Raw genomic sequence first — 18488 nt, 5'->3', positions numbered from 1 at the left:
TCTTTCTTTCTTTCTTTCTTTCTTTCTTTCTTTCTTTCTTTCTTTCTTTCTTCCCTCCCTTCCTCCCTCCCTCCCTTTCCTTCCTTCCTTCCTTCCTTCCTTCCTTCCTTCCTTCCTTCCTTCCCTCTCTCCCTCCCTCCCTCCCTCCCTTCCTTCCTTCCAATTGGGGTTTAGTAACTTGCTCAAGGTTACACGACCAGTTATTTTTGTGTGGGTGCCAAGTATCTGAGGCTGGAACCGATCCCGGGTCTCCCGACACCGGGGCCAACGGTCTTACTCACTGTGCCACCTGCCCGCCCCTGACATTATTTTCTTATAAATCAGTAACACCAGTGTGCCCTGGAGGAGGAGAAACTGATCTTCTAGATGTGGTTTCCAATTGTGTAGTCAGTTACTGGATAACATGCTACCTAAGGATCCAGATTCTTTGACTCCTATTGGCTCCTTGCCAATATAAATTTCTGATGTATTCTAGATTGATCTAGAGGATAGTTATGGTCAGTTCTCCTCTATGCTTATCAGGTCATAATACCATAAAGTAATTATTACTATTTTAAAAGACTGTTACCTATTGAATTTAAGATCCTGAGCTGGAAGTAAACTGAAGAAGTTGTCTAGTCACCCCTCCCCTACCTCCTGGTACCTATCTCCAAAGTTATTAGGATCAAATGAGAAATTTGTAAATCACTTAGCACAATTCCTGGCACATAAGAAAATGCTTATTTCTTTCCATCGTTCCTTCCATAACCCATCTTCAAACTGGTATGATGATAAAAATGACCATTAAAGTGCTTTGCATGAATTATCTGGTTAATACTAGTTTTACTTTTGTTAATAATAATTAATAACAGTTTTTGGAGGGTAAGTACTGTAGGTAATATCCTCACTTGATAGAGAAGAAACAGGTTTTAAAGAGTATATGACTGCCCTGTTGTCACACTTGCAACTACTGTTTATCAGAGCCTAAATTCACACTCCAGTCTCTGCTGACTCCAAGGTTAGCACTTGTCACTAGTGATGTTTCTATAATGCATGTGTAAGTGGTGGAAATAAGAGTAAAACTCAAGGATCCTACATCATTTCCTTATACTGTAAATGCTTCCCTTTTCCTATTTTAAATTACTCAAACATATAGGATCATAGAATTAGAAAGGACCATAGTATCCAGACCTCCTCTGACTATAACAGCCTGTTGACTGCCTGTAGTAGCACTATTTACACTGTTTAGGAGCCAGACTTAGACAATTAGAAGCAGTCAGAGTTCCCTTGGTTCTTCTTTCTTCCTTGTGGTTTGCCTTCTCTTCAGCTTCCTACTTCTGCCTTTTGGCAGCCTTCCTAGATGAGGGCCTGGGTACCTCTACTTTAGGACCTCCTGATCCCAAGGACTTAGAGCTACCATAATCTGCTCTTACCCCATTGAAATTTAGCTCTCCTATATCTCCTTTGGGACCAAATTCTGTATACGTTCTAGAGTTTCCTACCATTCTAAACTTTGATCCATTTCATAGTGCCCATTTAAAGACAATAAGCTCACCTTTGTTTTTAAGACCAAAGGTTAGCTTTTTATGTGATTGAAATTAAAAACCTCTTTTCTTGGAATAATTAAAGAGAAATAGAGAAGCATTAAGTTGCCACTTGTCTCCCTTCATAATATTGGCACTCCAGTTTATAGCTGGCTGAAATAGAGAATGGGAATTGAGGAGGTCAAGGTAAAGTACATTACATTATAGTTACAACTTTGCTGAAACATTCTCCATATCAATTTAACCCTCAGGAGAAAGGGTGAGAGAGTTTAATACAATGCAGACAAACAGAATAAACCTTACAGATGTAGAGGAAAGACCATCGGAGTTAAAATTTAGAAAACTCAGGTTCTTTTGTTAGCTGTATGATCATGAGCAAGTTATGTAATCTCTCGGAGTATATTTGCTATTTGGTAAAATTAGGAAAATAACAATGGCATCACCTACCTGACAGGGCTTTTGTGAAGAAAGGATTTTACAAGCCTGGATCTCTACTCTAATGTCTCATTATGGTATGGGAGTCTTCTTTTATTCTCAAAGACCATTCTACAGGTTCACAAAGTTTGAGAAGTCTTATCAAAGTGGAAGGCTTCATATCTAGGCCAGGTAATAGAATGTATGGCTGCCATCCAAAGTCCCTCCTAGCCATATTTGGAAAGACACGTTGCTAAAAAGTTGGGCAAGTGAGGATTGGGTTTTTTTGAGGGCTGTACCAGCTTATGAAGATGCCTTGGAGTATTATTTCAGACTTGATCAGTTTTTATACTAACTAAAAGTTCATACAAACTTGTGAACAAGGTTTTACAAGTTCTTTAAAATTTGTGTGTCTCTGTGTTTTTCATTGTTCACTTTTCCGACTTTGATTTAGGAGTATGCAGTAAACTGTCATGTCATCACCTGGGAGAGGATTCTTAGCCATTTTGACATATTTGCTTTTGGACATTTCTGGGGCTGGGCTATGAAGGCCTTATTGATTCGGAGTTATGGACTGTGCTGGACAATCAGTATTACCTGGGAGCTAACTGAGGTAAGTAGGCACTTAAGTAACATAAAATACATATCTAGAAAGTATATAATTCATGATCTGGATACAATCACATGGACCCAATGAAGACCGTATTTGGTCCTTTCTTTTGGTTTGATACAAATTTGTGCCTTCATCATCCCAGACTATATTTTGCATCTTCTATTTTAAAATCTCCAGAAAAGTGGATTTTCCCACTTATCTTGATAGTTTTTGTCAATATCTCACAACTCTTATGGTCAGAAAGTTCATCCAGCTTTCTAGTCCACCCTTTGTGTTGCATTTAGTCCCAGAATTCTGACACTGTTATCCTAGTGAATTATTTTGAAGTAGAATATGAGATTTTAAAAAATAACTGAAAGTGATAAACAAAAATATACGAAGACCAGTTTGGAAATACTTATCTTCAACCAGAGCCTTTTGCATTATTATTATTTAGGAATAAGAATGACAGTATATTTTGCAGGTTATATATAAATCCTCCATAAATAGCCTTCAAATTTCATTTATAAAAAATATTACTTGATATTTATATAGCATTTTAAGGTTTATATCCATTATCTCATTTAACCCTTTTAGCAACCCTGTAAGGTACATAAGTATAGACATTATTATCTACATTTTATAAATAAACTTGGACTCAGAGAGGTTATATGACCACATTTATTATATATAATTATAATGATTATAAAATTAAACAGATGTTACAGGTGGGAACTGAACATTGATTTTCCTTTTTTTTTTTCCACTTAATATTTTATTTTTTCCAATTACATGTAAAGAGTTCTCAGCATTCACTTTTATAAGATTTTGAGTTCCAAATTTCCCTCCCCAAGACAGCATGCAGTCTGATATAGGTTATACCTGTACAATCATATTAAACATATTTCCACATTAATCATGTTGTGAAAGAAGAATCAGAACAAAAGGGGAGGAAAAACCATGAGGAAAAAAAAGTGAAAATAGTATGTTTCGATCTTCATTCAGACTCTGTAGTTTCTCTAGATGAAACACTGACTTTCTAGCACAGCACTCTTTCCAACATTCCTTAAAGAGATATTTCTAAAAAAGCTAAATTATTTAACCTGTCTGGGCTTCAGTTTCCTTACCTGTGAAGGTGGGAGGGGGTGTTAAAATTGCATTATCTATTTCACAGGGTTGTTGTATTAAAAAAAAACTATACACACACACATACACACATATATAACCACAAGAGATACATGTTGGTATTTTTTTTTTTTTATGAACAATCAGGGTTAAGTAACTTGCTCAAGGTTACACAGCCAGTTATTTCTGGGTGTGGTGCTAAGTGTTGGAGCCCGGATTTGATCCCCAGGTCATCCCGACACTGGAGCCCGTGGTCTTACTCGCTGAGCCACCTGGCTGCCCCTACATGTTGGTATTATTAAAAACTATTTGTACAGTGAAATTTTTTAAGGCTTGTAGCAGCAATCACCCCAGCATCCCCCAGGGTGGCTGCCAACACAGGTTCTTGGATCTGCTTTTCTAAAGGAAAGCAACTCAAAATGAGTTAACAAGCTTACTTTCATCAGTCAAACATATATCGTTTACCTAGTTCAGGGGAAAAAGGTCAGCACCCCGAACTTCAGAGTATACAGACAGAATTATTAAGATAGAGAAACAGATCAAGCAGACAGGTTTCCAAACTGACCAACCATTACATCCATACCAAATCACAGTTACCAGAGAGGGAAACATCAACATCTGGGTTTTTCAAGGCCAGGGGGCTCTCAACGGCTTCCCTGAGTCTCATCTGATCAAATCACACAACATTTCTCAAAGTGAGCCCCAAAACAAAGCCTCACATCAGGGCTTATATAGCCTTCTCCTGGCTCAGAGAATGTAACAACCTTCTTTACCCACTGCCCAATCACAAAGTATCTACTGAAAAACAAGCCGCCTACCACAGGCTCCAGGTGCACTTAAGCCTAGGGGCAGGGAAGATCTTTAAAATTTACATTCCTATTACAAGGCTAATAGTGGTTTCCTACTTACTTAAATTCTAATTATAGAGATTCACTTTCTCATAGCCAAAATTTGTTTCATTGGAATGTATTTGGGAAACATTACTATCAGAGAAAGGAGACCATAATCTGAATACCATATCAAGGGAAAATTTCCTCTACAAATCCATTTGGGATACCCTACACATTCCACTCCCTTGTGTATAGTCTGCTAGTGTCCTATTAATCCACAAAGCAGAAATCCCTTCTCCCTTTTTCCACTCCCATCCCCACTTTCCATTTTTACTCTTCCCTGACAACAAATTGGCAGATGGTTAAAGGTCATGCTTTATGGAATGGTATCTCACTTTGGTGTTGTTCCCTGAACTGCAAGAATAACAGAGCCTACCTTATGTGGATCCCCTTGCGAAGAATGTGGATTTGGGGTCTTGAGTCATAACTTGGGTTATACAGTTGAATATAAGAAAGCAGTCTTTGGAGCAGCAGGATACTTGCAGTATGTATGGAGTTTAGATACAACAGATAGAGATAGAGATTCCAACATCCGAATTTTTCCCCATAGTTTAGTGTGTTCTAAGTATGATAAATAATATTAGATGAATCAGAGCCATACTCAATTTGTTTCATAATTGCAGGTCTTTTTTGGAATTGTCATATATAAACAGGGCTTACCTATGTTACAGATTGTTGCTACTATTTTTTTTTTTTTGGAGAGTAGGAATAATCATCATTTTCTAGATCAAATGATCAAGTTTTTTCCACACTGACTTCACTCTTTAGTTCTTTATGGTTTTGCCTAAAGCCACAACATTCCTCTGGCCTGTACCTATAAACATTAATTCCAGTCATTGAGTTGCTAAATTATATAATTATATCATCATGTCAATTCTAAAAATTTTCTTCTTATCCCTGTATATTTGTGTCATCCAGTCACTCTATAGCAGAACTGGCAGTATGTTCTCAAGAAGAGCCATTATTAAATTAGAAAAGGCATTTCTTGCTAACATTTTTATAAACCATCAGAAATTTCTGGAGTTCCTTTCAACAAATATTTTTTTGGAACACTTACTATGTGCCAAGACACCTTGGAACAAGAAAAGAGTAGGCCTTTTTTTGTACACAAAAGAAGAGAGAATAAAAAATGTTTAAATTTCATTGGCTTTTTCCTTAAGTACAGCTCTATGTAGAAGAAAAAGGTCTTTCTGTATTTTACCCTATTTTTTCTCCCACCCATCATCTTTTTCCTATATTCTGTAGCTTTTCTTCATGCATCTTCTGCCTAACTTTGCTGAGTGCTGGTGGGATCAAGTCATTTTGGACATCTTGTTGTGCAATGGAGGTGGCATCTGGTTGGGAATGGTAGTTTGCCGGTTTTTAGAGATGAGGACTTATCACTGGGCCAGCTTCAAGTAAGTCTTTTTACAACTCAGTCATAACTTTTAATGATGTATTGGGAGTATATTGGTATAACCCAGTCTGTTGTCAGTAAGTAGAAAGGAACTGGCCCCATGAAGATAATTTTCAGTTTTCTGTAATAAGGGAAAAGGGAAAGTGTAAATGAAGACTTAGAGAATCCCTTCTCTAGGATACTAGTTAGTAACCAGTTATTGTTTTGAATTTTATTCACCACCCCACCTCCTCAGGTTTTTGCTTTATTAAAATATGCAAATACTCACTAACTTATGATTGAATGGCCAGAAAATTTAAGATGGGAAAGAATAAGCTAGAAGCCTAAATTAACAGCCCTCCTCAACCTCTAATATAGAGTTGACTTTAAAATAAACACATATATTTCAATCTGGATTATTTATAAAATGTTTTCTACTCTATGCCAAATGTAAGGTCATAAAAGGAAAGGGCAAGTTCCAAGGTAATTATTTTGCACTTAGAAGAAAGCCAGTTTCTTTTTTTTTTTTTTTTTTTTGGAGGAGGGAAGACTGGGCAGTTGGGGTTAAGTGACTTGCCCAAGGTCACACGGCTAGTCAGTGTTAAGTGTCTGAAGCCGAATTTGAACTCAGGTCCTCCTGACTCCAGGGCCAGTGCTCTATTCACTGCCCTACCTAGCTGTTCAAGAAATTCAGTTTAAAAAAAAAACCATATATGAATTCTTACAATATTGATACTATTTCTTGTAAAATAAAATAATATATCTCTTAGAATATAACAAGCTTGCCTTGCCTCATAATTTATTCTCCCTTACATAGTCTTGGACTGGGAATTCTTTATTCCTTGTCCTGTGCTCAGATAAAGTTACTCACTTTCTAGGAGAAATCTGATTCAAAGAAAGCCCTCCTCAGGCCTCCAGAGGATGAGTGCTGGCAGCCTAGGGCAGTGAGAAGTGAGCTGACTTGGGGCTTTGAAGGCCTAGGTTTGAAACCCAGCCTTGGCTTCACTACCCACCCATGTGTCCTCAGACACCTCACTTTATGCCTTTATGCTTATGCTTCACTTTCCTCATGTGAAATAAAGGGATTCAGGTACATCATCTCCAAGATCCTTTCCTCCTCTAAACCCTCTGATTCACTGGTATCTAACTCAACAGCCCTGCATGTATTGAGATAGTGGTTTTTCATTTCATTTTTGAATCTATCTACCTTTCACCTGGTCCCTATATATATAGGAATATACATTTGCAAAGGAATTGAATTAGAGACAAAGTCTGTGGACCATGCAACAGAACTTTTTAACTCATCAGAACCATCCTATTAGAACTATGAAATGAAAAAATGCTGATTTGTGTACTTACTGTGTGCCAGAAAAGCACTGGGGATACAGATAAAATCAGAACATTCCCTGCTCTCAATGACCTCATATTGTAGTTGGGGGGAGACTTTGCACAAATAAGGGCTTATGTTCTTGGTCGATCCATGGCAGGTCAGGCAAAGGCTAGATTGAAGTTGGGTTTCATAAAGGAAAGTAGCAATGAAAGTGGTAGTACCCCAACCATCTGAGAAATGGTGACCAGCCTGCCACCAAGATGGTAGTGGTTCCAAAGCCCAGGACAGGATGTGGCACTGTAAGGGACCCCCCCCCCCCCCCATTGGAGGTTGGATTATGGGAATCAGTATCCAGCAGACAGTGGGCATCCTGCCCTTGGCAGGAATTGTATGGTGAAGATTGGATTGAGAAAGGGAAAAAGGTTTGTGGCCCCCCATCTTCGAGCTGGTGATAATTCTGTCATCAACTCCTGCAGTCAACCAGGCAGCTGAGGTCAAAGAATGAGGAGTTTGGCTTCTTTGGGACCTAGAGAATTTTTTCCCTGTACATATCTTCCTGGGAACAAAACAGTGCCTGAGCTTAATAATTTTCCTGGCATCTGTATCTATGATTGGGATAGTTCTAGAGCTTTGTCCTTAATAATTCAGTTTCTCTTGAAAGCTACTAATAAATGAAGACTTTTTTTTTTCTGACTCTAATAATACCACCTCTATTATGAGTTCACCTTTACTCTGATCTCATTTTCACTGAAATTCTCAATAGAGCCTTTTTTACATGTATTTTCACTGTAAATAAACACTCTTGTTATCAGAAAAAAAAATCCTATGGGAGGATATCACTTAGCTTGATCTTTTATTGCTAAACAGTCAGTTCAAATCCTTCTTTCCCCTCTCCTACCTCTTTGGGATCTTTGCTAGAATATTACAGCCAATCTCTTCTTACAGGGACATTCACACCACTACAGGGAAAATCAAAAGGGCTGTGTTGCAGTTCACTCCTGCTAGTTGGACGTATGTGCGGTGGTTTGACCCCAAGTCATCATTCCAGAGAGTGGCTGGAATATACCTTTTCATGATCATCTGGCAGGTAAAAGAGGGGGGGGAGAAGGGAGGGGAATCAGCCATGAAAAAAACTTTGTGAAGTTTAAGTTTGTCTAAGTTAAAATTACTCTTAACTAGATTTGGCTAGAAGATAGAATGTTATCTCTGTCATCCAGAAAATAGTACAATTAAATAAAACCAGAAGCTAAGAGCTTACTTCACACGAAGACTTAGATGCAGGTCTTTAAATTAACAAACTAGAAATAAATTACAATTATCTGTGAAAGAAACTAGTGTTCTAGTGTCCATAATAGTGAGTTAGGCATTAGATTACTTTTTATTTAGAGTAATTATAGAAACCAAAGAACCAGATGGGTAAAATTTTCCAAAATGCCAACATGATTGGGGATTTGATTTTGAAACTAGTATCTCAGCAGTAGATATTACAAGTATTTTGCAGACATCTGAGTAAATTAATAATTCTCTGTTTTCCCCATGAGAAAGCTAAAACTCCTGAGCATGAAGATATCTGGAAACTCTATGTGCTGTTCTTAGTGGGAAGAAGTTCCCTCAAGAGAGCATTGCATTATTGAACTTATTCAGATAACTATAATTAGTAATTCACTATAATTTTTTGGAGTGTTGCTGTGATAATGTGACTTATTGTCCCCTTACAGAATCCCCATAGGCTTTTGTTCTTTTGAAGGGGATTTGCTCCAAATTTTCAATTCTTACCATAGTTTAATTAGTGTGGCTATCCTTATCAGACATCCCTTTTTTCCAGAGATAAGCCTTATGTTGGTTCCCAATTTCACTACACCCTGAGAAAAGTTCCCAGAGTTGAAGATTAGCACAGAAAGATCAACTTTCATCCCCAGAAGTATTACTAAAAAAATTCCTTTTGAGTACTCAGGCATTATAAGGGACCTTCATGCTTGTGTGTGTGTATATATATATATATATATATATATATATATATATATACATATATATATATCCTCTTTAGTGTGTTTTTTTACATATGTGTATGTATTATACATTATATATACATAACTCTGGCTCTCCTTGACTGACCAACAATATTAGGTCCCAGCCCAAGCCCCACTTGGTCCTTGTTTGGGCCCTGATTGGCCCAGAGTGATTGCAAATAGCAACTGTTCCTATTTTGTCCAGAAATCCTTCCAGTCTCCTTCCCTGATTTTTTTTAACCGTGTAAAAGAGGTTATTCTCTGCCTTATTTCCTTACTGAGCCTTAATCCCTGAATGTGCACTGCCTCAGTCAAAGACGTTCACTTCAAAAGGCCAAGGTTTTGTGCTGCATCCAGGACCATCTCTGGTTGTCCTGTTCTGTGTATCTTGCCACTGGACCCAGATAGCTCCAGAGGAGAAAGTGAGGCTGGTGACTTTACACAGCCCTCCCTCATTTAAATCCAATCCCTTTGCATGTCATAGCGTCACTTCCTTGATGTCATGGTTCTCTTCAAGAATGAAGAGTAAACAACAACATATATGTATGTATACATTATACATGTATGTGCCTGTATGTGTGTGTGTGTGTGTGTGTGTGTGTGTGTTTCTCTTGTGTGATAGCAGTCTCAATATATTTTCTGGAAACACCATTAAAGATCCCAGATTTTTTTAGGCACAGCATCTCTATTTGAAGAATTACCTCAAATTCGTTACTGAAAATTCCCAGGAACAGTATTAGAAGAGATTAATGTGAATGCAGCCTGCTGTCAAACTGTTGACTTATTCCTTCTCCCTTTTCAGCTGACAGAATTGAACACCTTCTTCTTGAAACATATCTTTGTGTTTCATGCAAGCCATCCATTAAGTTGGTGTAGAATTCTCTTCATTGGTGGGATTACTGCGCCTACTGTTAGGTAACTTTGCGTTCCTTTTATATCTTTTTATTCAGGAGAGAATAATGAGTTTTTACAGTAAATACTATTCAAAAGGATCATGCAGAATTTCAAGGAATGTTTTTCCTCTTAAAACTTTAGCCCTGTGGGAGCCTATGTGTTCCAAGAAGAAGGTGGAGCCAGTGGTGACAGAACTGTAATATCTCAGCTTAGGACACTGAAACCCCTTTCTTTACAAGTTCCTTCTTAGTCTCTTAAGTATTTCCCATAACACCCTCATAAATCATACCTATAGTACCCCTGTTTTTGTTTTTGTTTTTATTCTTTTGCAAGACCTATAATCATCAGAGTGAAGAACTCCTGGTATAGAGACCCTTACAGGGTACAATCTGCAACTGGTGTGCATTTAGTCTCAGTTGCCTTGGGCACCAAGAAGTTAAGAGTCTTGCTCATGGTCACACAGCTAATATGTGTCAGAGGCAGAACTAGAATTTAGATGTCTGTTTACATTGATGAATTTATAGGTCTGAAATTATGAGTGCAGCAGTCAGCATCTAATGTCGGGCATGATGCTAAGTAAGCACTGGAGATACAAAAAAGGGCAAATCCCAGTTACTGCTTTCAAGGAGTTCATAGTCTAATGGAGGTTACAACGTGCTAAAAACTTGTATATATAAGCAAATATGACAGGACAGATTAGAGAGTATCTCAGAGTGAAGACACTAAGAGGAACAAGGAGTGGCAAAGGTTTCTTGCAGAAGGTGGAACTTTAGCTGTGTCTTGAAGGAAACCAGAGAGACTAGGAGGCAGAAAGAGGGGAGAGAGTGTTCTAGGCATGGGGAGACAGGAAGTGAAAATACTTGGACCTGGGAAATGGATTGTTGTGTTCAAGGAACAGCAAGGAGGCCCAGGTCATTGGGTCACAGAATAGATGGAAGAGAACAAGGTTTAAGAAGACTGGAAAGTTAGAAAGAGGCTAGGTTATGAAGAGCTTTAAAACCTAAACAAAGGATTTTGTGTTTGATCCTGAAAGTGAGCCACTAGCATTTATTGAAGGGGGGAAAGGGAAGGGTGATGGTGATATAATCAGACCTGTACTTTGGGCAGATCATTTTGAGGGCTGAGTGGAGGACAGATTGGAGTGAGGAAAGACATGAAGTACAGAGACCAGCTAACAGTTATTGCAATAGTCCAAGTAAGAGGAGATGAGGGCCTATACGATGGTGGTGGCAGAGTGTCAGAGGAGAAAAGTTATGGAAATAGTATTGTCAGGACTTGGCAATAGACTGGAAATGGGGAGAGTATGAGGTGTAAAGGATGACACCTAGGTTTCTGGCCTGGGAGAATGGGAAGATGATGGTACCCTTGACAGTAATAGGGAAATTAGGGAAAGAGGAAAGTTTAGCGGGGGAAATACTGAGTTTAGTTTTGAACGTGTTGAGTTTAAAATATCTATGGGACATTCAGTTCAAGATGTCTAATAGACAATTGGAAATGTAGTTCTGGAGTTTAGCAGAGAGATTAGAACTAGATATATAGAGAGATTTGAGACTCATTGGCATAGAGATGATAATTGAAGTAATGAGAGCTGATGAGATCACCTACTGATCATATAGAGAGAGAAGAGAAAGAGGACCTAGGACAGAGCCTTGGGGACTCCCACAGTTAGCAGGTGTGATGTAGATGGTGAGCCAACAAAGGAGACAGAGAAGGAATGGTCCAATAAGGTTGGGAGAGAATGAGGATAGAGCAGGTGTCAGGAAAAGCTAGAAAGAAGAGAGTATCAAGGAGGAGGTGATTAATGGTGTCTTGAAGGCTGTGGAGAGGTCAAGATGATTGAGAAAAGCCTAAAAATAAATGTGAAATTATTACTATTGTCATTAGCCTATTCCAAATTTTTCAAGTTTTTTTTTACTTCCAGTTTTTTAAATTTCCCTCAAATTGCCTCCATTGTGATAACTATTTCTATAGCACTTTATGGTTTACAGAGTACTTTTCTTAAGACAGGTTGGCAAAATAGGCTTATCTAATATTTGTCTCTTGTGCTTCCAGGATAATGGACAAGTGCAAGAGATCAGCCAGTGGACCTTTGAAACATTTTTTTTAATTTTATATTAACTCTAACCTAACAAGAAAAAGCTTTTTTTTTAAATGAAGTTAGGAAAATTAAATACTTGTTGAATTGATAGTCCTTAAAAACAGAAAATGAAAAATTGTTTAAAATAGCTCATTTTGAAATTAATTGTAAATATTACAAAATTTATTAAACATATTTAAAACTACGTCTTAAATTTAATTTTAGCATACAAATAACCATGACCATCTGACGAAACATCGTCCCTCTTTGTACCTTTCTTACCTCTTTTTCCATTGACTCATAATTCAGGTGAATCTTTATATAATTGAAGTCAGTGCAGGTGGCACTTTCCTAATTCTGCTTTTATCACTTTTCTTTCAGAAAATTTGCATCTTTTTTATGGTGAATTTAACAATCATCAAAAAACAAAAACATTTCGTTATAAAAAACTTAAGAGAAAGAAGATTGTGTAATAAATAGTGGACTTACATTCAGTTTTTGTGTATTTTTTTTTAAAGAAAGAATAACAGAATTGCACTATTTGTCATCAAAGGAAGCTGAAATGAGGGTTGGAGAAGGAAGCAGAGATTAAGGTCCTCAGCAGGCATGTGATACAAAAAGTTGGGGTATGCAGCTTGGAAAGAAATAAGACGTGGCTGACCTGGCCCTCCTTAAATGGCGATTCTAGGATAAACCATCCAATCAAAAGGAGAGACCACAGGGGAAAATATAGAGTATGTGAATGCCTGGTCTGGAGTGAGCTTCCAGGATGAGAAAGTTTCTGGGATATAGTAGAAGTCTAGAGTGCAGCCTTGCTAGTATTTTCACACAGATAATTCGATAGCACTCTTTAGGCATACTACCTACAATGGTTTTACTAGATTAAATGGTCTGACCATTTTTATAATTTTAATTCTGTACTTGCATGTTGCTTTCCAAAAGAAGTCCACCAATTTTTAGTGTCACCAACATAGAATAAGTGAACATATTCCTCCTCCACATTCTTGCCAGCATTGAATTTTTTTCATTTTTGTTTATTTTTGCCAGTTTGGTGAGTGACTCAAGATTGTTTATTTGCATATTTTGATGGTTTGGAAGGAGTAAATATTTTTCAGTTTCTATATCTTCTTTTGTAAATTGTCTTTTCATAGCCTTTGATCATTTTCCCATTGGCATTGTTGGGAATTATTTGTGAATTTTTCATAAATTTTAGTTTTTAGGTTTTTATCTGATAGAGTTTGCCACATTTCCCAAGGCTCTTTTAGCATTTTTTATCTTACACATTTTTTTATTGGTGTATGTTGTTAAATCCACTAAAATCCCAGGCTTAATGTTCATGTCAGTTAAATTGTTAGGAATCTTCATACTGAAAAAAAAAATCCAGAACAAAACCAGAAACTAAAACCATATGAATTCAGTTTTTCAGAAGGGCTCATCAAAATGTGTGCCTATTTCATGCTATTTTCTCAGTTATTTCAAAATCAGCCTCTTCCTCTGTATTATATGCTATCTAAGGCAATTTGGTGATTGGTTCAGACTTTGGGAATTTAGATTATTATAATTGTATTTTAATTAGTTTAGTCATGCAAATTAGCATGTATAGGCCAGTATGTAAGAGAAAATAAAGTTGTAGATCCCAGGATCAATCTAGTAAGCTTTGACCCTCTTCTTCTAATTTTATTATGCTTTCATGAGAAATAGTTTTAAATCTTTGAGCATTCTTAGTATAATATGAGGTAGTTATATGGATAATGAAAACTAATTAGCAAATACAATCAAGTAATGAAAATTTGTAATATAATGAAGGCTTTGTTCATTAAATAACACTTTAGAGAGGATAAATTAAATCCAGGGAAAGTTAGGCTCCCTAGGCCTTTTTCTCCAAGTCATGACTAAAGATTCAACCTTGGTGAGTAATGATTCCAAGGCGTTGGCATTTGCAGACAATGAAAGGCTCCTGTAATCTCTTTCCAGTTGCTGCAGGAGCTTCCATTTTCAATCTACAAAACCAGTCTTGAGACTTGAGAAAGTGGGGAGAATTGATCTCTAGTTCAGCTCTGACCTTAAAAATCATCTTGCAGAGAGGCTGAAGTTGCTATCCAGGAAAGCTTTTGTTGCTAGTGCCCAAGGCTTTGTTTGTTTTGCATGGCCAAATAGAGACTTCATTGTTGGCATTTGTGGTCTTACCCATCACACCCATCTCTTAGTTAGAGTCCCACAAAGAGTGTGGGCTTAGAAAACTGGCCAAGCAAGGCAAATCCCAAAGCGTCTTTAGGCGGGCACTGGAGGATAAAAAGAATCCCTGCCCTTAAGGAGCTCATACACAAACAATTCTGCACAAACAGGTCACAGGTAGGGGAAATGGGAGATACTCATCAGGGAAAAGGACCTCTCCTTAAGGAGAATGAGTAAAGCCTTCTTGTAAAAGGTAGACTTTTCTGGGAAAGCCAAGAGAGAAAAGGGAGAGCATTCCAAGGATGGGGGCAGCCAGTGAAAATTCCAAAAAATACAGTTCTTTCTGGAAAGTAAAGTGTAAGAAGAAGAAATGGTATAATGGGGTCAGGGTTCTAGGGGCTTTTTTTTTTTGGAGGGGGGAAGGCAAGGCAATTGGGGTTAAGTGACTTGCCCAAGGTCACACAGCTAGTAAGTGTTAAGTGTCTGAGGCCAGATTGGAACTCAGGTCCTCCTGACTCCAAGGCCGGTGCTCTATTCACTCTGCCACCTAGCTGCTCCTACTAGGGACTTTGAGTGACAAATAGAGACATGTTTGATTCTGAAAGTGAAAAGGAACAATTAGGGTCTATTGAATGGGAGATGACATGGTCAGACCTGAACTTTAAGAAGATCACTTGGTCAGTTGAGTAGGGGATAGAGAAAATGGGTAGAGACTTGTGCCTGGCAGACCAATTAGCATGTTATGATAATTGCTTCCATCAGGGTAGTGACAGTGTCAGAGGAGAGAAGGAGACACCTGTGAGAGATCTCAAAAAAGTAAGGTTGACAGACATTGGCAACAGTTTGGATATGAGGGACATGAGAGAGAGGGATCATGGATGCCATCTGAGTTGTGAGCCTAGGTGACTGGGAAGGATGATGGTGCCCTCTGCACTAATAGAAAAAGATAGTAAGAAGGGAGGGTTTGGGGAGAGCTCTGAAAACACGTGGCTTTTTAATATATTTGCTTTATCAAACACGAAATTATATAGTACCCTCTTTGCCCCCTCCTCAAGAAACCTTCAGTAATTTCGGACCTCCTTTGTTTCTTTCAGACAGTACTATGCTTACCTCACTGACACACAGTGCAAACGAGTGGGAACACAGTGCTGGGTATTTGGGTGAGTACTTTCTCTACAATCTCATGAGATTAAAAGAATGAGGATTTTTTAGTGCTTCTGTAAAGTCCTTTGGTTACTGCCTAAAATTTCAGAAGATAGCTTTCCTCAGAGGGAGATTGTATTTCCCTTTGAAAGTCAACTCTTTTGGAAGGAGCATGGTTTTTCAGGCATCCTCTTTTGTGGTATCTTTTAATAGTTCTGATTGGTTGATATAGAATGACTATGACTATGGCTATGGAACTAGTAGGTACATTCCAGGTAAAAATTGGTAGGTAATTTCTTTTAAAAATTGAAGTCAAATTCAAATTGCCTTTTAGAATAAGTTGAATTTTCCAGCATCCATGATGGGCTTTCATGCATTCTTTGTTTCCTTCCTGTCAGCAGGAATTAACCCCTTGAAACAATTGACACGTGCTGAGATGTAATTTTACTCCTCTTCCTAGCAAACAATTTCCTTGTTGCGTGTATGACCCCTAGGCGAGACAGTTAACCTCCCTGGGCTTTTCAGTTCTCTCATCTTTTTTTTTTTTTTTTGGAGGGAAATTAGGGTTAAGTGACTTGCCCAAGGTCACACAGCTAGTTTTTGTGTTAAGTGTCTGAGGCCAGATTTGAACTCAGGTCCTCCTGACTCCAGGGCCGGTGCTCTATTCACTGTGCCACCTCACCACCCAAATTCTCTCATCTTTAATATGAAAGAATTGGATTCAATGGGTCCCTGAGATCCCTTTCAGTTTATTTTGTGATTCTGTGAAATGCTGGCACCCACTTATTCACACATTCTTGCCCTTTGTTTAAGACTTTCTTGCTAGGGTACAACATGTTTTTCATATCAATGGTGAGTAAAGATTTAGATCCTAATATCTATTGATGATTTCAAGAAGTACACAATAGAACTAAAACCTGAAAAATTAAACAGAAAATTGAAAAGATTCAGGGTGATTGTGATGAATTTTAATTCCATCTCTTTAGGAACTAAATATCAGTCTCACTAGTCAAATGAGTCCCCACATCTATAAGTCTTCTGTAGCATCAATCAAAAGGGCAATAAGCTCTTAGTAGCCAAGATAAGCTGAGAGCAGACAATAGGAGCAGTTTCTTCAAATCATCTTATAAGTTCTTCCAAGAACTTGTAGGAAACCAGGTGTCTTTCTCCAGTTGATGAATATGCTTCACAATGTGATGTTGATAGTTTCCAAAATGCAGGTTTAAGATACATCGTGGATCATCCATAATGAGTCTTTCTGTGATTGTCAACCTTTTATGTCTGTGGTAGGTCACATTCTGAATCATGAGTCCGGGCACTCTCTGACAGAGTCTGAGATCTTCTCCCTACATCTTTTCTTTGAGTCTCTCCTCACTTCCAGCCCCCATCCCCATGTAGGTCTATCCAGTAAAGTAAATAATTAAAGGCCTTGGGAATGCCATAATCTCAAACTATTCTAAATCTTTAAATGGGTAAGAAACACAGGCATGGAAGGCAGATGCCTACAGGGTCACTTTGATAAGCAGAACTGGCATTGTAAGATAAGCCCAATGCCAAATTATGATGTGATGCCAACACTCATCAGACCTCATAAAAGGTTTTGGTTGACATAGAAAGCCACTAAGGAATATGTAACAGCCTAGAAAATGGGAAGTAACCACCCACTCAGGGCTGTGCAGAAAGTAGGAGGGCTAAAGTGTGCCTGGGAGCCTGAGCAGGGCCTGGCCCGGGGGCCTCAGCAAATCTCACTGACTGATCCCTTTCCTTTGGTTACTCCTTTTGTGGGCCTGGGTACCTGGGGCAAGCTGTCCAGTCCAAGCCCCAGGGTCATCTTCCCTGCTCAGGATCAAGGGCTCTGTGGCCTCTAAGAGCCACAGCTATGCCAGAGGCTGACTTAAAATTGGTACAGTCCAGGGAATTCTGACTTTTTAATGAAAACAAAGCATCAGGGAGGTCTGTGGCAGATATTCAAGCCTAGTGCTCTGAATATCAAAGTGAAGAAATCCAATGGACAGGAGTAGCTAACTCTTTTGAGGAAAGCAAATGCCTCATCATCACAAGCATTCTGGGAGGGTCCCACCTTTTTACTCTTACCTAATATGATGGGAGCTAAGCCATTAGGGTCTTTATTTCTGGTATCACATTTGGGCATACCATTCAGGACTCGTGTCAGGAGCAGCTGTAGGTGAGGATTTGGAGGCCATGTACTTGACAGAGGCAAGAGTCCTCAGGCAAGCTTGGGGAGGTCACTAACTTTCCTTGGGGCGGAAGGGCAAAATCGATTTTTCAGTATCAGTGCATACCATGAAAGCAGAGCCTCACAATCCTAATCTTGTGTTTTTAATAGATGTCCCAAAGGTTGCTGCCAGGATACTGTACTACCAACTTGGAGCATCCCACCATTCAGACAGAAGTTTCTGATCCTTCATTGTTAGCTCTTCCTATCACTGTGAAACAGAACTCACCAAGCTTTATGTTATTTATTCACTTATAGGCATGTGAACTGGTTTTAGACCATCTGGACAAAGTTTTATGAGTTGTCACGTTATACTCCTCAATATAAAAATAGCCTCAGATTCAGAAATTGAGAGTTTGTGCTTGGGGACCCAATGGGGGTGAAACTAAAATCTATGGGATTATGACTGAATGCCTCTAAATCAGAATCCTCCCCCTAAACCTGATGATGGTACAGTGCTTAGGAGCCCCAGTTAGCCTCAGATTGCTGGGTGCCAGCCTATTTAGATTGCAGACTTGAGAAGCATATCCTTTGTGTTATTCTTATATATATATACACATACAAATGTATATACATACATGCATACATTTATATATGTGTGTGGATAGAGATAGATAGGTAGATAGATGGATGGATGGATAGATTAGATAGATAGATAGATAGATAGATAGATAGATAGATAGATAGATAGATAGATAGATAGAT

At 38.3% G+C, this 18488-nt stretch overlaps 1 protein-coding gene across 1 annotated transcript in view; it reads left to right on the top strand.

The window, feature by feature from the left end:
- The window catches only part of PTDSS1 (phosphatidylserine synthase 1), a 69651-nt gene that overhangs the window by 20317 nt on the left and 30846 nt on the right, over window positions 1-18488 (top strand). Inside the window, exons 5-9 of the mRNA XM_069086592.1 lie at window positions 2392-2550; window positions 5790-5941; window positions 8195-8336; window positions 10061-10173; window positions 15499-15564. Of these exons, the coding sequence (XP_068942693.1) occupies window positions 2392-2550; window positions 5790-5941; window positions 8195-8336; window positions 10061-10173; window positions 15499-15564 (632 nt within the window). The remainder of the gene's footprint in view (window positions 1-2391; window positions 2551-5789; window positions 5942-8194; window positions 8337-10060; window positions 10174-15498; window positions 15565-18488) is intronic.

This window comes from Petaurus breviceps, unplaced genomic scaffold (assembly GCF_028583685.1).
Source record: "Petaurus breviceps papuanus isolate PSGF00001 unplaced genomic scaffold, PetGlider_PUasm1.0 179, whole genome shotgun sequence".
Lineage (NCBI taxonomy): Eukaryota > Metazoa > Chordata > Mammalia > Diprotodontia > Petauridae > Petaurus > Petaurus breviceps.
The sequence above is the reverse complement of the archived record's forward strand: the minus strand, read 5'-3'. Positions and strand labels throughout refer to the sequence as shown.